The sequence below is a fragment of the Falco peregrinus genome, chromosome 1, assembly GCF_023634155.1.
Source record: "Falco peregrinus isolate bFalPer1 chromosome 1, bFalPer1.pri, whole genome shotgun sequence".
Taxonomy (NCBI): domain Eukaryota; kingdom Metazoa; phylum Chordata; class Aves; order Falconiformes; family Falconidae; genus Falco; species Falco peregrinus.
The window spans coordinates 107,403,270-107,427,304 of record NC_073721.1 but is presented as its reverse complement, the minus strand read 5'-3'; the positions used below and the strand labels follow the sequence as shown (position 1 = coordinate 107,427,304).

The 24,035-nt window shown below is 39.4% G+C and overlaps 2 protein-coding genes across 14 annotated transcripts in view; one reads left to right on the top strand and one right to left on the bottom strand.

Moving 5' to 3' along the window:
* The window catches only part of NRG4 (neuregulin 4), a 55,424-nt gene that overhangs the window by 11,511 nt on the left and 19,878 nt on the right, over positions 1-24,035 (bottom strand). For 7 of the 9 annotated variants that reach the window (XR_003553637.2, XR_003553635.2, XR_003553630.2 and 4 more), the window contains exons 1-4: positions 18,023-18,394; positions 12,525-12,587; positions 8,363-8,456; positions 399-548 (exon numbers count right to left, since the gene is read on the bottom strand). Coding sequence is in view for 2 of the 9 variants with exons in the window: in XM_005235674.4 (XP_005235731.2) it covers positions 399-548; positions 8,363-8,456; positions 12,525-12,534 (254 nt within the window). In the remaining 7 variants the exon portion in view is untranslated. Of the gene's footprint in view, positions 1-398; positions 549-8,362; positions 8,457-12,524; positions 12,588-18,022; positions 18,411-24,035 lie in introns of those variants that run through there. The other 2 variants (XR_008747440.1, XR_008747441.1) reach the window with 2 other exon arrangements.
* The window catches only part of TMEM266 (transmembrane protein 266), an 86,497-nt gene continuing 81,011 nt past the window's right edge, over positions 18,550-24,035 (top strand). For all 5 annotated transcript variants that reach the window (XM_055805738.1, XM_055805745.1, XM_055805718.1 and 2 more), the window contains exon 1: positions 18,550-18,738. The gene's annotated coding sequence lies outside the window, so the exon portion shown is untranslated. The remainder of the gene's footprint in view (positions 18,739-24,035) is intronic.

The following is a 24,035-nucleotide window of genomic DNA, read 5'->3' as shown; positions in this document are numbered from 1 at the left end:
GCCAATTCAATGCAGTGGACCAGTTTCTGATCCTTAAGCACTTTGGTAATTTGCTTCTGCTTCTCAATCTTTGGACAACGTAAAGGTTGACTAATGTTTTAAAATGTTAGCACTATCTCTAGGTAGACTGTAAAATCCCTCAGAAATGGGTGTACTACATGTATTTTTTTGCAAAACAACTATAGGTAGTAGCTAGAAAAGACACTGAGAAAACTAAAAGCCAGGAAGTAAACTATTACAAGCAACAAGTTAAAGACATCCACATTAATTATGCTGAATAACCATACAAACCTTATGGATAATTCATCACATACTTTTACATTCAAATAATCAGTACATGATTACCAGAAGAAATTTCTACTTGATTAAATAGCTTCAGCACTCTGAAGCACTTTTACCTGCAAAGGAAGTAGAATGCTCCAATTACAAGGACTCCTAGAAGAAGAAGTGAAGCCAAGAAAGCTGCGAACAGGTCACCTTTTGCTTGGGACTTGATGCTGGGCAGCAAAACTTCCTCGCAACGGGCTCCTGTGTAGTTCTCAATACACCTGGGAAACCAAGTGTTATTGGGATTACATGGTAATTTGTCATCTAATATGCAAAGCACAAAGGCTTCTTTTGGTCTTAAGTGGGGAGTGAACTTGTTATGGCATAATTCAACATTTATATTTGCTTCACAGCAAGCCTTATTATGGAATTTCCACTTGCCTCATATTTGTGGAACAAAGGGAATTGGGTACATTGGGCATCTAGTTTACATTCTGATCCATACTGCTTTTCTATATTAAACCATATTTTCTGAATATATTCATTGGATTAGTAATATACTTCACAGTGGTGTACTTTGCAGTTAAATCTGTCTCCTCCACTAGCATATTTAATTAATTAAATCCACTTCATTAGTGTTAACTGTGTCACCCCACTGTTTCTCGTAGAGCAGTCATGCATTCTTCTCCCCCTTTCATGTAACTTGCTAGCTGTCCTTTGAAGGGCTAGTACTGTCAGCTAAATAGATCAAGGAAATGGGAATTCATTGAGTCAGAGTACACCTTAAATTGCAGGAGTAGTTTGTGAGGTGTAACAATTCATGCTAGAACATGTTATGTGCTTGGTGAATGACCCTCTCCTGGAGAGAACTATAGAAGTCTTCCCCACCATGATAATTTTATGTATTGAGCTTCTGAAAATTTCTTCTGAAGAAAGACTTAAACTGAATGTGGTATTTTACCATGGTAAAATGTTATGATATTTTATGAAAAATAAATAAAACGGCTTAGTAATTCATATTGAGTCAAAAATCGATAGGTTGAACCTAAACTGATCTTCATTTGTCTTATACTTTGCACTTACTCTGCTAAGTTTTCTTAAGGAATTTACTGCCTTACAGAAAATGGAAAGCACTTTATTCAGTAACTATATTCTGCATGTGTCTTTTATACATGTAAATTTGCTTCTCTCTAGTTGTATTACTAAAGATCTTGCTCCCTCTTGCTATTTCTGGCACTGAAGTCATAATAGTCTGTGACATAAGCAATTTCAGGCTCCAGCTGAGAAAAATGGGCTAAACTCCATAACATACTTGAAGTTCTCAACTGTCATTGGCAGCTGCAAAGTATAATTTCAGATGAGGGATAAGAAGGCGGAGTGGGGAGGAACTAGCAAAAAAGAAAGAAGTCCAGCGTATCTAAATAAGATAAATGGATCACAGTGAACATACCAAGATGCATGCTTGATGTGACTCCCAGCACCACTTTCTGTAGAATATGGACCTTCTGGTCTAAACTATTGTGCAAAGAATTACTACCATGTCTTTCAATTCTTTGCCTTTGGGAATAAAATGGAAGATTTAGACACTAGAAAAAAGATTTAATTATTATCGTATATAAAAGTTGTGCAACTGATCAAACAGCCACCATTTACTAAGGACACTTTTCAAAATGCCTATGTTTGACTGCTGGGAGAAGGAAGGACTGCTCTGATTGCTTGAGATAATGTCCCAGATATTTACAGTAAGTATAGTGGCATTTCAGTGGCCTATTTCTGAAATAGTGTAGAATACTTTGAGAAGTGTAGTTTAGGGCATTGTTCTCTAGCAAGTGTGAGAGAAATGCTTTGAAGAACTGAATAGAATAACAGGGATAGAAAATGGGATATAAAATTCATAGAAGTATTGAATACCAATGAAAACTGGAGACTAATGCAAGGCTAAAATTATACAGGAAGGAAAAAAAACGGGTTTTTGCATCAAAGACTCATGGAAAAGTTCTAGAGAATGGGTGTAAAGGGAGTAAGTCAGTCGCCTAAAGAGAAAAATGAAGTAGGAGGAAGAGAAGATAGTCCTAGATGAAGAGAGTTGCAAATAGGATTAGGTAAAAGGCTAGGATTAGAGAACTGTTGACATCCAGTAGAGTGCATGGAAGCCATATTCATATTCTGTGAAGACCATGGGGAAAAAAGTGGGAATGTGATGGCAGTGTAGCAAGAGGATCACTGAGATCGTGGCCACTTTCTACTAAACAGAAAATGGAACCAGATGCTTAAGGTAGCCACAAGCCCTCAAGAGCAGCCAGAAGGCCTAAGACTGTAAGGGGAAAACTATAGCCAGTATGAATCCAAGGTTATAGCAAAGGGAAACAGACATACACTAAAAAAGCACATGCAAAACTGAAACATGTTAGATGCTGAACCTATTAATTCTTCCTGGATAAAACAAAAAAAAGTTTTAGAAACATGTTTTCCATGACTTGCCAGTTAGTATCTGTTAGTAACAGACAGTATCTGTTTAACTGTGTTTAACGGATTGAGGATTGCAAAGCTACCTTCACTTTCTCTAGGCTGACTTGTTGACACACTTGCTGGAAGTGATTCCATGCTGTGTTGAAAATACTGTCATATAACCTAAAAATTATGGAGGTTTTCATAGCAGCAGCAACAATGAGATGAGCTATATCTTGGTTGTATTTAAATAAACAAAATTATAGCTCATGTGAGCCTACCACCAGTCTCTGCTACAGTTAGGGCACTTCTGAAAATCCAGATGTTCAAATATTGGCTTGCACAAGCTTTTATGAAGTCATTGGTGCTGGTGTACAAACAGGTGAAGGACTACGTCAAATATAGAAGCAACTGATGCTTTAAGACGACCAAGAGAGGGAGAGGTTTCTACCCTAAGTCCTTTCCTAAAATTGGTGGGAAAGAAAATAAGCAGACTTCAGGACTTAGCAGTGGAACTCCCTCAGAAGATGTGCTTATCATGTTGCATTAGGAGGGTTCTAGTAATTTCCGTGGAGTTACATACACAGTGACTGCAAGCCAGACAGAAAAGTAGCCTCTAACAAGCATGTGGGCTATGAACATAATCCAGGCAGATGGTATCTACATAGTGTCTCCTAGAGGTAGTCAGTCTTACTATACACAGCCTTAAAAATAAGTAGCAACTCATAGTTTATCTTGTTTGTAACAGATGCCTAAAAGTAGAGCACAAGCTAAACATGACACATTTGCAGTTGCACATATGGCAGGCAACTGTGCTTTGTACTTGAGTGAATGAGTGCAAAAACCAGAGAAGCCTGCTTCTAGGCTATAGTAAGAGAAAGTTAAGCTAATTAAGTCTTGTGGTCACTACGCCAGGTGTTGCTGTTGCACAACATCATCTATATGGTGTTTGCCTGCTGTTTCAGCACATGCTGTGTGTTGGCTTTAAATGATCCTACTATGTAGCATTCCAGAGTTGATTTTTAAAATGGGAAAAAAAGGTCTTTCCTCCTCTAAGAAATTATAATTTTGAATTCGATCAGACTTAAAAGAGAACAGCCTTCAAATGTTTGAGGAAAAGCTGTGAGACCAGAAACTCCCATTTTCAGATGACATCCAGATTTCTCTTTCCTAGATGCCTGCACACACGCCCACACCTCTTGTCAGATGAGATGAGCCAGCCTTAACTGTTGTATACAAACGTAGTATAGGAGCTGTGCTGGACACAAAACACTAATGCAATACAGGTAAACAGAAATCCACAGCCTCTTTCAACATAGGATATTAATCAAAATGAACTGTATTAGCATCAATGCAAGGCAGAAGGAAATAGATGGCACTGGATAAGATGTCAGGAGATGACCAGTGGGTCTGCAATTATATGGATCCTTTACAATCTAATCAGTTACTAAAATGTAAGCATAACAGCCCCCTTATAAGAAGGCATTACTGCTGTCTCATTTGCAGATGCAGTTCATGAGACAGTACAAGTGATCTACTGCCTGTCTGATTTAGGTAAGAAGGTAAGGTTTCTTTCTCTTCCAGACTCTAAGGTGGGTGTCATAAGCAAGTATCTGACAGACTTTAAAAATAGAAGTAGGATTTGAGTCAAATATGCACAGCCTCCCATTGCTTAGTATTACACTACAGGCGTTTTCACTTCAGGTTTTGTTTATTCTTCTTTTTTATCAGGGAAAAGCTGATGCTTCACGGTATAAAAATTACTTGCATGTAAATACAGAACTCCAAGCAGGAAAAAGCTGAAAAATTATCTGCTTGTCAATACAATTCAGATTACATGGCTGATAGCTTCAAAAAATCACCATAATCTTCAGTCTGTAGCAGGGTCCTAAATATTGTCCAGATCTATACACTATAAGGACATCTAATAGGTATGAAAAAGAATTTAAAGCCAAAGTGAATAAGCAATAGCAGAATTAATTGGAAGCCCTAAGCAGCTTTTTTAAAAGTTCTGTGTTCAGATGAGCTTCAAAACTGTTACTCTGAAGTTGTATTCACATACAGAGTAAAATAAGAATGCTACTACTGGAGAGAAATTGAAAGAATGGGTTATTTCCCCCTAGAACTCCCTTAGCTATGTGTTTATGTGGCAAGCTTTACAGTATCTGGTAATTCTGCTCACATACTTTTCAAACACATAACCTAGTGTTGCATTTTATTTTTTATGTCCCATTAAAAATAAATCTTAATGACTAACTTTTTTTGTCTATACTTTTGGTGCATAGTCTTAACTTTTGTTCCTACCATTCAAGCTAAAAGCAGAATTGAAAAATACTAATTGGACACTTTGTTTCCAGAAGAGCCTGGGGTGTATGAAAGTTTAGTTTTAGGGGCAGAGAAAGAAGAAAAGCCCAGATGAGTGGGAAGCCCTTCACTGGCAACTTGCAGCATGTATATTCTGAAGGCTTATGGCACACCAAGTACACCACTTGTAGGGACGTTTAAAAAGAAAATGAAGGACCCATCTTGGAGAAGGAGCCAGACAAGGATGGGGTATACAGAAAGTCACAGAAGAAATTTGCACAGCATTTACTGGACTAGTATAGGAAAGGTGGAGAAGAGTTTGTGTTAGGATAGAAGCAAAGGAAGGGGAATGCAGAGATACCCTTTAATCACACACAAGGATTTCAGGGACGTCTGCCTCTGTCTTTGTCTCTTGCAGTATTTGGTCTGAATGCACTGTCCTCTGCAGAATATGATCCCTTCCTCAAAAGGAGAGCATTCACTATTGATTTCTGTGCGTGCTGCCCTCGGAAGCAGAGGAGCTGTGTCTGTGTGGTCTCACACCATCTGTATTTTGGCTGAAATACAGAAAGAAGGCTCTCAGAAATCTGCCAAGTGTAAGACAAAAGGGAAGGACCGGAGCTTCCTGTCAAACAAGATCTTCACTTAACTCTGCACTGCATTAATTAATGATTATGGGACAGCTGTGCATCAGGTGCTGAGGCAAACAGCTTTCAGCCTCATGTTAAATGATACACCTGAGGCAGCTGCTTTTCCATCCTTCTCCATTCTGCTGCATGTTTATTTAGTACATTTGAGCATTCCTGGGTTTGAAGCTCATCTTGTTTATGGTGACAGGTGTGCCTTTTGCTGCTAATATCATTTAACACATTGTCAGGAATGAGGGAAGATGGCAGCTGCGCAACTTCATGTTTTAACACACATCAGCTGTATTTAAAATCTGCTAATGTTGCACAGGGGATGGGAATCAACTAATGTTTTGTTTCTATTAAATCTCTACCTTGTGTGTATGTGTATATCTATGTATCTATCTATATTTATTCATTTTGGAATGGTAAAAAAACCTGAAATTCCAAAAGTAAACAGTGGCTCTTAATTTGTTAGCATGCTACAAAATACATATTTCTAAAGAATGATGTAACTTGGCATCATTCTTTAAGGCAAATGTGTTTTAAGGTATTTTTACAGTTTGTTAGTCTCTTCTTGTTCTATTCCCCCTTTTAATCAATGCTGCGCTAATGGTCATTCAGCCTTTGATTCCACAACTGATGCAATTTTCCTGTTGGTAGGAGATGATCATTTGAGAACACTTGGAAGCTTTAGGTGGGATTTGGCAGAAACCTGCATCAAAGAAACTTTATGCAACTATGTGATGATGCCAGTCTTCAAGTTCCAAAGCACCAAATATTTTACTGAATTCTGCTGGATAGTGATGCATTTTTTCTGTTGTTTCTGTTCACATCATTGCTGATTACTAAGATATCTGTGTGTAAACAAAACCTTTCTCATCTATAATTAGCCTTCTCTGACTGATTAAGGAACATGTTTAGAATGAGGACATGCTTAAATAGAATGCTGCTATTTAAACCCCTATAACTTCATAATCAACCACTAGATACAGAAGAAAAATACTTGATAATTTAAATGCAATAAGATTGCCTGAGTGTAACAGAAATGCTCTCAAGATGTTACTTTTCTGCTTCAGCAGATTATAAAATCCTCTAGTACCTGAATTACAAATTACTTCATTTGGAGCCCTTTTAAAGCGGAAATTATCTGTGCTGACTAGCTTGTGCTCCTGAAGAATGATTTGTTCTATTTGTTACTTCATATTTACAGTTATTGCATCAGATACACCTTCCTCATTACACAGTCCAGCAATAGTTGAGAGGGCACTTTGAAATTGTGTAACTGATGCTGTTTAGTCTGACCATTCTTTTTTCATTTAAGTAGTTTAGTATCAATAATATGGGATTCCTTCTAGAAAAAATGCTTATGGGATTCCTTCTAGAAAAAACGCTCATGTACTTCAACATATTTTACTTTTTGTGTGTGTAGTATTCATTTTACATTAGATAAGCTTGCAAGGTTTAGCAATTAGAATCGTCATCATACAGCACTTCCAAGCTTTACCCTCACTCCTGGATCTGATTCATTGTATGACACTGGACAATATGCTTAGGGACAGTGATATGCTGTATGTATTTTTCCAGCTAGCATTTACGACAAATTTTCCTCTCATCTACTAGGTGAGTTTACATGCTTGAGTTCAAATCTTTAAAATGATCTGTGCCAAACAAAAGAAAGACTTTAATTAAGGATGTCAGAAAATTTTGTTTCCTTATTCAAGTGTTTCATCCAGTTATCATCAGCTATAGCTTAAAATTGAAGAGGGAGCAGAAGTTGCCACAGAAGAAAAAAAGCTAATATCCTTAAGTGTATGTAATACATGTCTGAATATCTATTACTATGTTAAGTAAAACCATTAAATTAACCATGATTTATTTTGATGAATAACTCAGAATTAGTAAATGCAGAACCATGAAAAATCAGAATTTAATTTAGCATCTTCTTATGTCTTGGTAAATGAGAAAATAAAAGGATAGGGCTGTAGTTATGCAGGAAACTTATCCACATGCAAAAATAGGAAGCGCTTCTTTTCCAGTGTGCTACATGGGCTTCAAAAAGAAGAACAATCCCATCAACAAATGGTGTAAGAAGTACCTATGTTTGCTGCCTTGATATTTCTTTGTGGTCTTCAAGTCGTCTTTGGCTGTCACTGTAAAGCTGCCCTTTGAGTGTTTTGGTGAGATTCAGATAACAGTAAGTCTTGAACTCCATTCTTTTTCCCCCTTAAAAGATCATATTCCTTTTTGTACTTTCTCACTTTGTTCAGGTCAGGCCATTTTATGTTATAAGAATTTTTGCAATATAATTCATCTGGAAGGAAAACTAGGGATGTACATTGCCTTTCTGTATGCCTTTCCTACAGTCTATATTCATAAGGCAAAGGGTATTTTGTTCCTTTCTGTATTGTAATGAAGGGAGGAAATATGGTTCTAAATATAGATAACATCCTGAATGCATACATAACTGAGTGCGGTTGCACCTGTCGAACAAGCAAGCACCAAATATACACGTTTATTCTTCTCATATTGTCATGTCTCTGCAAGTTACATAAGTGATCTGAGCATGAATTGCTGAATTTGGAACAGCCGTAGGTATTAGGTATTTTCTTTTCTATAATGTTTTAACAGTAGTTTCTTAAAGAAGCAAAATGGAGAAATAGTCTTTAGGCAGCTACTGTCCAATTCTTAAACACACAAACTTTAGTTTCACTGACCTGCAGAATGGACTGGATACAGTAGGAATCATATAGCAAATCCCTCCATTTAGACAAAAAGATCCATAACTGGTGCCACAGAGTTCTTCATGATCTTAAAAATAAGACCAAAATAAACACAAAGAAAAATAGAGACTTCTGTATTTTTATCAATAAAAGATCTTAATTATACTTTCAGGGAGTAGGGGTGGCTTCCTTAAAAAAAATAAGCAAAAACACCAAAACAAACCACCACACACAAACAAAACCACTCTATGAACAAATAAGGTATGTCTTGCCTTCCAAGCCAGCAACACAGAGCACTATCTATCTTGCAGAATTATTTCATTTAACGATATGCAAAAAGATCAAAAATTTAGACATCATGAAGCACTTGTTCTATGAATAAATGCAAAATTTCTCTTTCAGCAAGAGGAACTTTTGAATTCTCCGCTACTTCATTTGCCTTTCACAACCACAAGCCATACCAAGTTGAGTGACTCATATGATGACCTATATGAAGTCTGGTTTGTCCTGTTCCAGCACCACAAACTATCTTTAGCTTAACTAGCTTCTGTGAGAGAACGGGAGTCGGTACAGATAAACCCAGAATAGTCTCAGGTGTGGACCAGGACATTCTGAGACTGTGTCAGGTTGTATTAAGAGCTGCATCATAGCGCAGCTAGACACCGCCAGGTTTTCCCACCTCAATTTTTAACAACTAACAGAGGAGCTAGCCTATGAAGTATCACTTATGCAGAAGACTGCCTGTTACAATGTTAATTTCCACAGATCTCAGAAAAGCTTTTTCCTAACTCAGTAGGCTTCTTATATGAATTGTTTGTGTGTTAAACACAATTAGGTGTTCTAATAAACCCCCAAATACAGGATACGAATGTTGGCACTTGTAGCAGCAGTTGTCCATGTGTTTTTATGCTTAAAAAGAATATCTAACTGTACCATTTCACTCTTTCTGAAAGCAGTCTAAATTTGGAAGTTGGACTGCATATATTTATGATACATATAATGCATCAGTAACTGGTTTGATATATATGGATATATATTTTTTCTATATTCTTCAATCTCATGAAACCACAATATCTCAATCACAAGCAAAATAGAGCAGTCTTCTGGCATCACAGGTGTGAGAATCATGTGTTACCTCACACTTTCGGTGTTGTTTTTGCTGTTATTTCTCCCAGAAGTTCTGAAAATAAGAATTCTGCTGTCTCACTGGTTATGTACAGACGCCATGTTCTATACAAAATATAGTGTTGTTTAAGAGGAATCAAGATTTTAGGTTTTTTATTTGTCCTTCAGGAAAGAGTTAGGGTTTTTCCTGCAGAAAAAAAGTGAGGAGAGTGGCCATAAGACGTTCTGTGGCAGAGAGCTGTTACAGCTTTGTAAATAAAAGAAACCTGACTTTTCCAAGAGTAACAGAAAAATTTAGCTACTTCTAAACCTGTGCAGCAAAAACATTGTGCATCGTGCTGTCCTCTAGACCACCTCTAATAATTCCAGTCTCCCGTCTTTTCATATATTCTTCCATTTTTATGACAACATATTGATGTAGGAGTGTGAGTACAGTCTTTATATTATTTTAAGATGAAGGCAGTTATACCACAGAGCTCAATGGGAATTCAGTTTCACATTCACGTTATCAAAATACTGGCATCCAAATGGTAACTGGACCTTTTTGCATGTGTGCAGATATATTAGGGAGTTGGAGGAAGGGGGATGTAAGGCGAGAAAAATTACTCATGTTTGACCTTGTTGCATTGGCTTAGGATGTGGCATAACGGAAATGTGTGTTCTGCCCTACTTCGTTAGAAGTTAAATGGAAATTTATTTTAACTCTGAAGGTTTCTCTGCTTGTCTACTGTTAATTAATTTACTGAAAGTTCAGTATTAAAAGTCTTCTAAAATTCTTTTGCATGGGTAACAGCATAACTGCAATAGGAATAAAATGGTAACAGAAAAAAACAAGCAGGTTTTTAAACAAGAACTCCAGATTACTTTACTTCAGCCTATTCAAACATAACAGTGGAACATTTGTGACAGTGTAATTTCATTGAAGGCTACATCCTTCCTTAAATGAAGACAGGCTACTGAATACATGAACAGTATATCTGGGTATCTATACAACTATAAGAACCAAGAGAGAAAAAGCAAAACTCTCAACTTTGACCTGCTCCCAACTCTACTAAGCATCTGAGGGAGTTAAGTGTTGTTGAAATTCTACCAGACAGAAAAGTGACATGACAGAAGGTAGGTCACACAGAAAAATCCCTTTAGACAGCTCATGGAAAGCCTTCAAAGAAATTCTCATGAGAATTAATGAAAACTTGTTAACCTCCTTAAAATCCTGCCTTATGGTTCTATTTCTTTTCTTTGTCTTTATGCAGGAGTAGGCCTGTCTCACACTGGCATAGTGGTAGGCTACTGAATAAAACTAAATGCCTCAAGTCATTCAGGTCTCAGAACATTTGGGAGAATCATTCTCTCACTGTTAGGGTGTGATCTGTGTATGAAGGACCAGCTCTGCAGCCCAACTCCACACTTCTGTTCTGGCCTCAGGCACTGTCTTAGGCCTATTAAAGAAAAGTGAGAGAGGTGGAGAGAGAGAACAAAAAGTGCCTAGGAAGCCTTCAAAACCTTTTGGATTGTAGTTACAGGCAATTTCTCTATAGGCTATTTCTTTCTAGAGAGAGACTTCTTTCCAGTGCTAAGGGAAAAATGGTAACCTTAATTTTGTCGGTAATGAAATACTTGAAGGAACACCTATGTCCATGTAGATCAGGTGCCCTATTTTCCATCCAATTGTGCTTTTCATTAGTTCTACTTTGTGTATTAATACTTTGCTACTACTTATTGAAAGTACCAGGGTAATACAGTACAAAGTAGACGAGAAAATTATGAAAGTGAATAAAAGAAAATTTAGGAAGCTCTAACACTAAAAACCCACATTAATTACTACTAGTAGTGGACTTGCTATAGAGTACTATTGTACTCTAGTATTGTACACTTCACTGAAATACAGTAGTTTGGACCTCATTTGAAAGCTACTGATCTGTATTTATAGACAGGAAAGTATGAAAGCAACAGTTTATCCCTTTAAATTTATAGTCAGTGATGCAAAAGAGTATACTGGAGAATCAGAAGGAGTTCAATTCAAGCCAAAATCCAATTACATTAGCATTGGTGAATGTGTTATGATTTTTCATGAGGTAAGTCAATACATTATATTAATCTAAAAATGCAAATGGTATGCTTTGAAAGTCAAATGTATACTACATTCAGACTACCATAATCAAGATAGAAAAGTTTAACAAGTCAAGTGGCGATGGGCAATTAAAAAAAAACAACAAAAGATTTAGCTTTTCAATTAATATGACTGTAGAAACTCTATCAACGTATGTTCTACATAATATATATCTATATATGTAATTTGATATGTCCTTCTAAGTGAGAGATTAAATAAAGAGAAGTAGGACACAAATGTTACTTTTTTAAAAAGTCAGGTTTTTTTGGGAGAAGTGAAGAGGAATGAAACAAAATTGTTCCAATACTGGACTGCGAATACTTAAAACTGGCAAATGTAACAGCAGTCTCTAAATACACTGATTCTCAATTATTCTGTTTGAGGACATGCACAAAACCCTGCCCTTAAACTATCTTGTCTGTTTGCATTTAAACTTTTGTAACCTGACTGTCCTATCTATTAAAAAGAAAAACAAATAAAGGCTCCACACCACCTTCACCCCCAAAGAACCAAGCCAGCCTTGATAATCCACATGTTGACTCAGCTATTTTGCCTAATCCAGAGGCTAAAATACTAGAGACTGTCTAATCCTGAAGTGTGCTAAAACCAAAAAGGGAAGGAGGAGGAATGGGAAAGGTTGACAGAAGATAAAGAGGCTGATGCATGCTTCCTCACTTGTAAGCAACTTTGGAGTGCATGCTAGTCAGTCATGAACTATGAAATACTAGGATTGATCAAAGCAAACATCTCCTTAGAGAATTTGTACCCCTGACTGGTGAACTAGTTCGCTGACTAGTAAGTGATGACAGCCCTATGGAGCAGTTGTGACAATCCCAATGGCAGCTGTCAAAATCAATGCAATTTTAATGAATTCTAATTATATATGTATACACGTTGAAGTAAAGACTTGGAAGAAATTACCTGTTCGCATATTATTCCGACAATTTTTATTCTTGGTCAGAGGCTATTCTTCTAAAACAGCACCTAAAGACAAATATGCAAATTTAGCACGTCATTTTTAATCCTAGTGACTTTTTTCCCTGTAGAAACAGCTATTGGAATGCATCTTTCAGTGTTGCTGCTAAGACATTTGTTGTATTTTGACAGTAATACACTTATATTAGATGTGAGTTCCGTTAATTCACAGTTAATGGCAAACATTTAAGTCTGCTGTCAAGTTCAGTGAACTCCACAGAGTAACACCAAATTCACACTAAAGTACATTTAAACAATGAATACCTTTTTGAAACTGCCATGCTTATTCAGAATTGTAATACTTGATGCTTTTAGGCAATATACGTTATTGTTTCTAGCTAGCAAATTAAATTGACATTTGTACCTTGAAAATACATTGAAAGACAGTGCATACAATTGAACCAGTCCTCAGACTAGTAATTATTCAGTCAGGGAAGACCTTGGTGTTAGAATTCTTGCATTTCACAAAAACCAGCTTCCCAATTTATAATTTCTCAGAGAGAATGTGTGTGTTTTACTTAAGTGTTTTTCATGTCTGGATGTCAGGTGAAATTACTAATATAAACCGTGAATTTAGGAGAACTCAGCAAGGTCAGGACTTGTACAATTATTTTTTAAATATGGAATAGAAACTCTCTGCCTGGACAGAAACCGATCTTCACTTGACATCGCTGAAAAGAAACTTACTCTGTAGATATGCCAGCTCTATAACGATCTAATGCTGTTATATTCTGTCTTCTTGTATGATATAGTCGAGGTTTACTGTACCAAAAAGGTTACCGAACAAGCCTAATGCAATAGGTATTTTTTAATATTTGCTCTTTTTTTTCTTAATTATACTTTAAAGCATACATAAATATTTGAGCAAACTGTCCTATATTGGAAGAAAGACTTTTTCCCATTAAATGATCAAATAAAATAAATTACCAGCTTTACCAAAAATAATTGCTTATGCTTCAACTTTTAGTGATAGAAAGGCAACTCTGTAGAGGCCTGTTTCAAAAGGTATAATGCATTTGTACTTACTGTATAAGCACACAGTTCTGTTTTTCACAGGACCTCAGATGGCTTCTCTAGCTCTTTAAGCGTCCTGTCCATACAAGAAAATCTGAAATGGCAGCTCCCTGTGATACTGGGCTGTAACAGCAAGGTCCCCACCCAAAGGCTGTCCTCTTGGGCTGTCTGCAGACATGCAACTTTGTTTACTTTGTGTACACAACCAAGTACTATTAACATGGCATGTGGCACAAAGAAACAAAAAACCGCGATCTACTTCAGAATTGTAATCCTGTTTTTAAAAGAATTACATTGTCCTGGAGATGGTTGTTTTTAGCAGGCAAGATCCGGATTGTGTATGTGCTGTTAAAAAGGCTTCACATTTACATATAGTGCAATGTGGGTGAGGTCACAACAAAGACAAACGTGCATACAGAGGCCAAGTACGGGACAGGGTAACGCCCCGTTATGCTCACAGAATTACTCGCATGCTTTTCTAGGGTTACCAATACTACAGTTTATTGCTGAATTCAAAACATTCACATAATGCAGTATATATAAATTCCATCATACAAATATTACATGCAGCAGTCAAAAATCTGATTTAAATTTCTATTTTATTGGAGCAAGCAGTCCTTTTTAATTTTTTTTCCCTGTTCTTGGAATATTCCACAAAATTGTGTAATATCCAATAGCTCTCAACAGAAAATATTAATAGGATATATAACCTAAATTTCAGACCAGCTCCTTTACCACATTTAATTAGGATATAGGTCCTTGAACAGACAAAAAAATTTGATTTTGCTACTGCAAAAAGGAGTTCTCACATCTCCTTTCCTTCATCTTATTGTCAGTATGCATCTCCCTATCTCTCTGGTGCTGCTGCTGGTGTAAGTTGAACTTTTTCAGGAGATGCTTGAATCCAGTGATGCAGCATAAAATTCCTTAGAGGAAGCTGACCGTTTTCTACTTCACCAGTGTGTGTTAAACGGATGTGCTATGCACCTCATCAGCTGTTCGGACTAGGACTAATTGTTACATGTACTACAAATTGTTTCTGAGACGACTGTAGAGAACAAGAACAAAACAAAGAGGAAGGCTATGGGACTACTAATAGTTTATTTTCAAACTTTATTGCCTGCATATTCAAGGAAACAGGGTGGCAAAGGAAGGAGGTGAGAATACTTCCTAAATAGTGCAAGAAGATGTATGTGTGTAATTCTGTGCTTTAAGTCCTGACAATAAGTATCACAACTTGAGTCTAAAGATTACTTTCAAAAGAGATGTTGCTGACACCATTCACAGCTGTGGCTTTTTTTTTTTTTTTTTTTTTTTTTTAAAAGAGACTGAAAAGCAACTAATGAGGTAGTCATGTATTTGTAAGTTTTTCTCTAGGGTGTTTGTTGCACTCCGAACAGAAGTTCAAGTATGCATCAGTGTCCTAAAAAGGATTATATCAGACTCTCTATCTCATTAGAAAAGTAAGCTGATATATTGTAAAGAAAATGAAATGCTATAGAAGAAATTGTTGCTAAACTTGATTCTAACTTGCTGACATCTACCTGTGCACTGAAGTTTTTTCCGTACTAGAAACAAGAGGTCATTTGTGCATCTACCTAACACTTTCCAAATTCTTTATCTTCTTTTAAGACACAGCTGTAGCTTATGCTCACAGAAACTAAAAATACAGTTCTATGAATGCTCAAATGTTTATTTTGCATACATTGAATCAAGTTAGAATATTTTAATCTGAAATTTAAGATATAGCCTAATTTTCTTTGTGCCAGCTTGTTGAAAAATCTTCAGATCAGTACTACCCTTTTCCTGACATCTGTCATCTGAACTGATATTAATAATCGCAATATATTGTTTGAAAGATTACAGTTTATACATTAAAGTTAGATCACCTGTGTACTGATATATACCGATATATACTATTTCAGCCTCTTCAATTACTTGAAACTCCTGGGCATCTTCATCTTCGTAGTCTGAATCCGTTAACAAGGGCTTTAAAGGATTTAAATCATGTTTAGAGTTAACCGTATCTTAAATCACTTTAAAGTATGTTCCAGTACTTTGCTGAATGAAGCATGAGCTCTGTGTGTATGCGTGTGTCACACTGAATTCTGGAAACATGACGGAAATACTGGGTTACTATTCTGTAGCAGAGAAGCCATAGATTAAAGTGGGCCAACAAAGGAAAATTCATATAGCCTAGTGCTTCCCGGGCACTAAAACACTAAGGGAAAGAATACATTTATTTCTTTTTTGGGAACTGCTGTTGGATTTCTGGGCGACTTGAGTGCTCAGTCACAAAACTGCAATGGGTTCAGCTCTTCAGCAAAAAAAATGTGCTCCAGGACCTCACATACTGGAGGCTGGCTGGAACAACTCTTCTGGACTCATTAGATCTGCCTTTAACCTGTTTTACTCCCCTTCACGCAGAATCCTTATTGCCACATAGTTTTGTGTACTTCTCATGGCTAACTATTCTAAGCATCTGTGAGATGCAGTATCCCCAAAAGATGGTAACTGGAAGTTTTAATGAGCACAGGCAGATAAAAAGAAAGCACTGAACAATGATTTAGGTTTTGTTTTATGGTTCTTTGCTATTCAAACATTCTTAAAATTAATCTCTAAATAAACTCTCACCCAAATTAAAGATCATTTCAGTCACATGGCTATTTCAAATATACATTGTTTGTTCATTTAGATTAAGTCGCACCTTACAGCTGTTTTCAAGAATGGGATTTTACTGCTTTGTGTATTCTTTTTTTAAGATCCAAGAGGTAAAAATCTCATTCTGCCCCAATACTGAGTTCAAATATTTGTGTTATGAAAACTATGAAGGGAAAAAAAAATAAAATTGCACTATCTGCTAATTACACATAAATTTCCTTCTGAGATGTGTCCTTGATATCTATCAAGTAGTTTGCCAACCACACCTCTTATTTTCTCCAAGAGCCAGGAACTGTCCTGAGGTCTTGTTAAAAGGAGCGTGCTTATCTAGGCGGTAACTTCTAGTACCCTCACATATGAAGCTCATAACTGATTTTAGCACTGAAAATCATCAGGCATCAAAAAAAAAAATAATCAAACTGCCTGAAACAAATGGAAATCTCAATAAGGAAGAATTCAAGATGAGATAATTTTTTGTGTAAGGACAATGCATTACTCACACACTGAGTTTCTTTTAAGATGGGATAGCCATAACATGAAGGAACTGTAACAAAAGACAGAAGCAAGGGCTGATGCCAAATGGCTTGCAAGTCTCAGCATGCTTATGATTGACAGATGAATTTTTTGAATCCAGATGTTCAAAATTCTTTCCATGACAGTTTTCTGAAATGACACCAAATGACTGAGTCTTCTTGTCTTAGGAACGCCTACAGCAAAAGGTTTACATTCTGATTTTATCCGCTGACCTATGTCTAGGATTAATTATATACTAAACCAGCTGATAAAACTGTTGTCACAATGTTGAAATCACAATGTGAGACATTACAGTAAATTTAAGGGAAAACTTTCTATTGCTAAAATTTTGCAAGTAGTTTGCAACCAACTGCAAATTCCCACCCGAAACCCCAGTTCTAGTGTATGAGATATTCATACGGAAGTTGGCAGAGCTACCTTTCAGTTGAGGCCTCTGTCAAACGTAAGTACTGTAGTCTTTTTTTTTTTCTTTTTTTTTTTTTGTAATTTTGAGGTAGTCATGAGCTTGTGTGTGCTCATGCAGGGGAAGTGATAAATTTTAGAAGACATCTACATTAAAAAAAAATCACTATCAAGTTTGGAAAAAAACCCCACAACACTATTGTTTCATTCTGTGTGCTTACTGATTTCTCCTACAGCACTTTTGCTTTCATCCCTGAACTCTCTAAGAAATCAACTGAAATGTCATACAACTTACAGGTTTTCACTGTGTGATTAATTTTTATTCCTATCTCAGTGGTAGATAGAGTGCCCATGAGAATGTCAACTCTCAGATGTCAGTAATCTCAGATCCAAAAATCAGAACTCAAAAAATGTGTATTACAAACTGGCATACAAGGAGATGGTTTAGCACATGGACATTCCATTAAACAGATCGGTATCACTTTAGTAATTTTAAGATACTAAAAAATATCTATCAAAAGAGTTTAAATACTTATTTTTATATGGGAGTCCTCAGGAAGCTAATGTAACTAGGCATCCCAGTACTGATTTTGCTTTTTTTGAAGCCAAACATCGTCTGGACGGTAGTAACTGGTGGCTGCCATCACCAGCTATTCCACAGCAGTTCAGCTTATGGTAAAGAACTGTTAAAACTTGAATTTCAACCTCTTTTTTTCGTTTTGCTCATTTAAAGCATGTTCTTAACCTTGGGGTATTTTTATTATTCCCCGCCCCCCCCCCCCCCCCCTTAATTTTGTATTGAGTTAATTTGTTCTACTTAAGCCGCAGCTTACCACAGCAAATGGGTATTCTTAACTCTGCCGGTGTAATCTTTCCCAGACATGCACCGGACAATCTGCTGAATCAACGTAATCTCTAATCTGCCCCGTGTAATCCGGCAGCCGCCCGCGGCGCGCGCCGTTATGCAACGCGGGCGGCTCCGGGGGCACGGCGGCACGGGGCGCGGGCGGGCCCCGAGCGAGGCGGTTGCGCCGGGCCCCGGCCGCCCCACAGGAGCCGGCCCCACCGCCAGCGTGCTGCGGCGGCCCGCGGCCCCTCCTCATACCGCGGCTCCCACCTGCCCGCCCTGTCCCGGGGGTCGGCGATCGACGCAGCGGCTCCCGCCATGAGGGGACCGGCCGGGGCGGGAGGCGGCACCGCTCCGCCCCCCCCGCCCCCCCCCGCCCTCCGCGTCCCGTAGTACTACGGAGCCCGCCCTCCGCCGCCGCTATTGGGTCGGCGGCGCCCACGTGATGGGGGCGAGCACGCGCGCGCGCCCCCTTTAAACCGCCCCGCCCCCCCCTTTTCCCTTTCCCGCCCGCCCGCCGGCCCGCGCGGGGCCCGCTGTTGCCTAGGCGACCCGGAGGAAGGGCGGGCGCGCGCGGGCGGGCGGGCTCGCGCGCAGGTTTCGCCCCCGCCCCTCTCCTCGCCGCTGCCGGCTCCGCGCGAGGCGCGCGGCGGCCCGTCGGCGGAGCGGGGGCTTTGCGGGCGCCGGCGCCGCGGGCAGCAGGTACGTGCCGTGCCGGCCTGGGGCCGCCCCTGCCGCCGCCCCTCGCCCTGCCGCCGCGGCGGGCCACCCCCGAGGGCGGGCGGGGCGGCCCGGCGGGGTCCCCGCGCCGGCGGACGGGGCGTGGGGAGCCCTTTGGTGGCGGAGAAAGTTTGGCGGCGGGCGCCGCCTCCCGCCAGCTCGCCGGCGGCGGGGCCGGGGGGGCCCTGCGGGCGCCCAGCCGCGGGCCGGCCTGCGGCGGGGCCGGGGCACCTTCCCGCGGGCTCGGTGTGGCGGCGCGGGGCGAGGGGGCTGTCTTCGGGCCGCGGCGGTTGGCGCGCAGCGGTGGGCAGCCGGGCGGGGGGCGGGAGGAGCCGGCGGGGGTCCCGTATCGGGCGCGGGCGGCTCCGCGTGCACACAGCCCGCGTAGCGCCGCGGCGTGAGAGTCGCTTCGCGCTGGCTCTGCGGGAGCGCCCGCCGGCCGCGCAGCGCCTCTGCGGAACGGCCGCCCCGGCAGCTCCTGCCGTGGGTGCTGTGGATCCGTACGGTGCTGCAGCTCGTCTTGGAAACCCTCTGCCCTAGAGCGGCATCGTGGCTTGCCACAACGAGAAAAGGAACCGCAGTGTCTTTTTGGAAGCTGAAATCCCTTTAGACTGCTCTTAACCAGGGAATTTTCGGTTTGCCTTCCACAAAAATGTAATGAACCTAATAGACCTTTTTTTGTGGCATCTCTAGAGGTGAAATCTGTAAACTGTGAGTAGTGATGTACTGTAACGGGATAGGATGTCACAGTAACTTTTCTTAAGGAAAATAGTACTTCAGCACGTGTGGTTTCTAGGGTGATGGGTTTTTTTTCTGGTGTGCTGAAGTTAGGAGACGCATCTGCTAGATGTGACTTCAGCAGCATTTCTTGGTTCTTATGTGTGGATTTGAGAGCGAACTGACCTACAGGCTCTTTTGTTAACTAGGGCATGCACCTGACACTGTTGTAACAGCAGCAAAAAATCTGTCTCTAAAAGGAGTAAAATGAGTAATGATGTAGGGACGTTTACAGCTGTGAATGCAATCAGCAGAGAGGCTTGTTTGTCTGAACATGGGCACCTGTCGTGTACAGAAACACAGTGAGAAACTGCCGTTTTGTGATGTGACTGTCAGGAGTCCTGGGGGTTTTGGTAAGACTTATTACTGGAATTTGCACAAGAAAAGAAGGGTAAGCAGCCTGTATGTTTTTAACGTGTAGTAAAACATTACTACCCAAGCATGGATTGAGTGAGATGGTATTGAAGCTCAACCATTTTCTGGTAGTTCCTGTGAAGATGCTGTAAGTTCCTGCGGGACACTTGTAAAAGAGTCATTAATAGTACAGTCATATTAGGGGAGGATTATAAATTAGACCATACGATAGTAGCATGTAAGTACTTTGCAACAAGATATTGTGATTAACATTATGCGCAATTATCTTGTATGGGAAGAGCTGTTGACTTGATCTTGTGAACAGTATCCGTATTACCAGGCGGTGTACTCTGTGTAGAGAAGGGAAGGAATGCTGCTTATTTCCAGAGCATGTGGAGTAAGAAGCAAGGGTGTCCTGCTTCAGTTGTGTTACAGTTCCTAAACACTGTGAAGAATATGCTTACAGTCAGTGAAGTGGCTCTGTGAGTGAGGAGCCCACATTCCAGAAGCAGTGCATACGTGTACTCATTCCTGTATGTTTCTGAACAAAGTGAAATTTTTGCAACTGTGTCCTGATGCTGCCCATTAGATTGCAAAATCGGCTTGCCTGTTCAGTGCAAGGTGGAGTTTTTGCTGAAAGGGTGAAAAGAGGTTTAAGTTCCACAAAAAGTTAGATGTGGTTAGCAGGTGATAACTATGCTAAAGACAACAGTGGGCAAAGAGGACACGTAGCAAGAGTATATGCATCAGCTATTCTAGCTTCAGAACTGGAGTTGTAGGTGAAATGAAGGTCTTGACTCCAACTGGTTTGTGAAAAGGTCAGTAAGAAAATTAAGATGTGAACTATGTATGCTTGCAGTGCAGCTACTAGTGCATGCCTGCTACTCAGCTGAAGTATTTTCGGACTGTGACTGACAGCATAAATGGGGAACGTAATGCACGGTATAGCTGTTTTCCCTTTCACTGTGTCTGTTTGCAAAGGTTAGTTGTGTGTATGCGTGATTACAATTCTGAAGGTGCCCTGTAAAAGATGCATACTGCTCATTATAATTCTCCTCTCCTGGCCCCCGCTACTGTTGTGCTATTACTCCAACTTGGATTCAGTGGTGACTCTCTGAAACCTGACTACCTGGCAGCTTGTTGTTTTGTCTCTGATGGTCTATATGCTGCAGTTTCTGACTGCAGTAATATTGCATCACAGATTTTACCTTCAGCACTGAGGGCAGAACTAGCAAAACCTCAAGCATCTTCAAGAGCATGGTTTCAGTGTTATTACATGTGGTTACGTGCAGATTAGGCGGAGAAGCTGCATTGCCCTATGAGATCCTGATATATTACAGGTAAATTTTAGTCATATCATCAGTATTAAAGTAGTTGCATTACCTAGCAATAGAACAACAATTAACTGAATTGTGTTACATGGTATAAAACTGACAAGAGTAGCATATAGGGTTTTATGTTTGTGTAGTAGTGCTCAACATATCTGCTTCCTGGCCGGTGGGGATTACTTGACAGACAAAAAACTTTATCCTTACAAACACTGCAGAACCAATACTGACACAGGATAGTGAGCTGCAGTCCTTTCTGCCTCATATGTTAACATCTAAAGTGTTAACCAAGTGCTATTTGCAGAATCTTCATTGATAGTTGGTATGTGAGATGAAGGTTGTGATTTGATTCCTCTTTTTCCTCTCCTTCCTGGTTCTGTCCTGATACTGTGTGCTGTTGAAACTTCTTGCCACGCTCTTGTTAGGTTTAATAATATGAGGGGTAAGTCTGGAATCTGTGGTGTTGGAATACAGGGAGTTTTGAATTTTTTGGACTCAAAAAATTTGGAACTCTCAATACTTTTAGGGGTATTTTTGTAGTGAGGTAGGCATGAGCATACTTAGTGAAATTTCATCTTCAAGAGAAAAATAATAAAAGTTGGTTTGTTATCACTGTGGGGTAGAGCTTAGCTGTTGTGCATTCTTTGGCTCAGGAAGTCCCTGCCCGAGGTGAACTGAAAGCTTTTTACCCACCGAGTTCTTAGATGAAGTGTTAGGGGCAGGGGCTAGGTGAAAGACTGTGGAAGGTTTACTTCAGTCTCTCTGTTGTCTTTCAGCCCACCTATTTGCTGGGCTTAGGATTTTGCTTGACAAGAGTGATGTATTGGGGTTTAATTCTTAATTTAGTTATAAGGTTGCAATGAGCTCTGTCACGTCCATGTAATCTTGTTGAAATCACTGGTTTTGCATGAGTATAATTAAAGACAGGCCTTCTTGTAAACTCAAGTTGTAATGGAGGTTTTCTAATGATAGTTTTGTCATTAACTAAGCATTACAAAATGCAATATCAGCTTCTTGCTTTATTCAAGTCGTAATATTTTCAGCATAAAGAGGTTCTCCCTCTGTCTCACTTCCATTTTTATCTTGTCTAGGGTTCAGTGTTGCTTTGATACATTTGAACTGTAAGATTTCTTCTTTTGTGGCAATTACTGTCTCTTCTTACATCGTGTAAAGCATCATGTGCATCTATAGCATTACACACAAATGAAACTATATTTAAGAGTATATGTTCAAATATTTGGTTGTAAAGTCAGACATGTAAGTCGGAAAATGTCTAATTTAGGGTTATGCAGATGCACTTCTATGTTGTGAACCACCTTGTTCACTGAATGAGCCAATGATTTGCAGGAAAATTAGTAAGTGATCTAAACAGTTAAAAAGAACATTAATGCAAGTGGAGTATTAATTCATATGTTGTTTTAAATATGATGCTTCCTAATTTCCAGGAGCTTAATTTGGAACCCAAACAACCTTCTTGCAGATTAGTTTCTAACATGGCCCCTCTTAGTATTGTGTGGTTTAGCTTTTTTTTTTTTCTTTTTGGTAAAACTGTATTATACAGAGGTGTAAATTTCCCTTGTTGACCTTAACAAATCCCTGAGTGGGATTTGAGCCTTCAGTAGTGATTTCTAGTTCAGGTAATTGCCTTACTTGGTAAGGTGGTTATTTGGTAAAAGGGGAAGGACCTTCGGAGTCTGTGCTTTGTCTAGGGGAACAATGGGTAAAGTCTGACCTGTTTCATTCTCCTTTCTGCTGTCTGTCCTGCCTCTCTACTTCTTTGCTTCAGCAATCTGTTAAGTGCTTCATAGCGCACTGTCTGTCACTGTTCTGCCAGAGGTGCAACCTGCCCAGCCATTGTGTAGGTGTCGTTCATGTCCATTTGATTATTTTTTTTGAGAGAGGTCACCAAATACTTCATTTAGAAAAGCAAGCAGGTATAGGAAAACGATTCGGCTTAACTTGAATGGATTGCCATGAGACAAAGAGCATCCCTGTTATTCCAGGGAACTTCAAAGGCTGTCTGCAAACCAGGCAAGTGTCACAGCTTCTCAAAAAGGTTGCAAAAGCCTTTGTAGTGTAAAGTGTTATGTGTCTGGTATTTAAGTGTGCCTACCAGCTTCTTCTACTAATAGAAAATGAAAGTTCATATATAAAAATAGCAAAATACAAATTTTTTTGAAGTTGGTGAGACTTCTTGCTGTCAAATTATTTTAGTATTTTGCCTTAAATACTTCTGTCTGAGTCTATCAAATAATTTCTTACAGAAGAGTATGCAATTTGGACTTCCAGTTGATTTAGGTGATGGTACAAGCTTAAAGCTCTTCTTGAAGTGAGCTGAAGAGCTCCTTGTCTGTAATAAAGTTAACAAACATCCAGGATGTAAACATGAGGCATGTGGTGTGTCTCAGCTAGCAAACAGTCCATAAGTTTTCTATGTATATAATATCTGCCCAGATTTTACAACCCATATCTAGTAAATAATTATGTTCTTATCTGGAATGATAAAATTAGATTTGGAAACAACTTTTTAACGGTAAAATGAGATATGGGTCAAGTTTTATGTGTTAACTTGCACAAGTGTCTCAAAGGCAATCTCAAAGATTTTTCTTGCACATATTTACTGGGTTTTTTTTCTTCTGTTACCACTGCCACCTGCAGAAACCTGAATGCTCACCACCACCACACCCCACACACACCCCCTACCTTGGTCTTAAGAAGGACTTTCTGAGCAGGGAGCAGTAGTGTGTTTAAATAGATGTGCTTAACTTTGAAAGGTGTTATTTTTGGGACTAGCTCAAAAGGGCAGGTACTCCTTGGAGA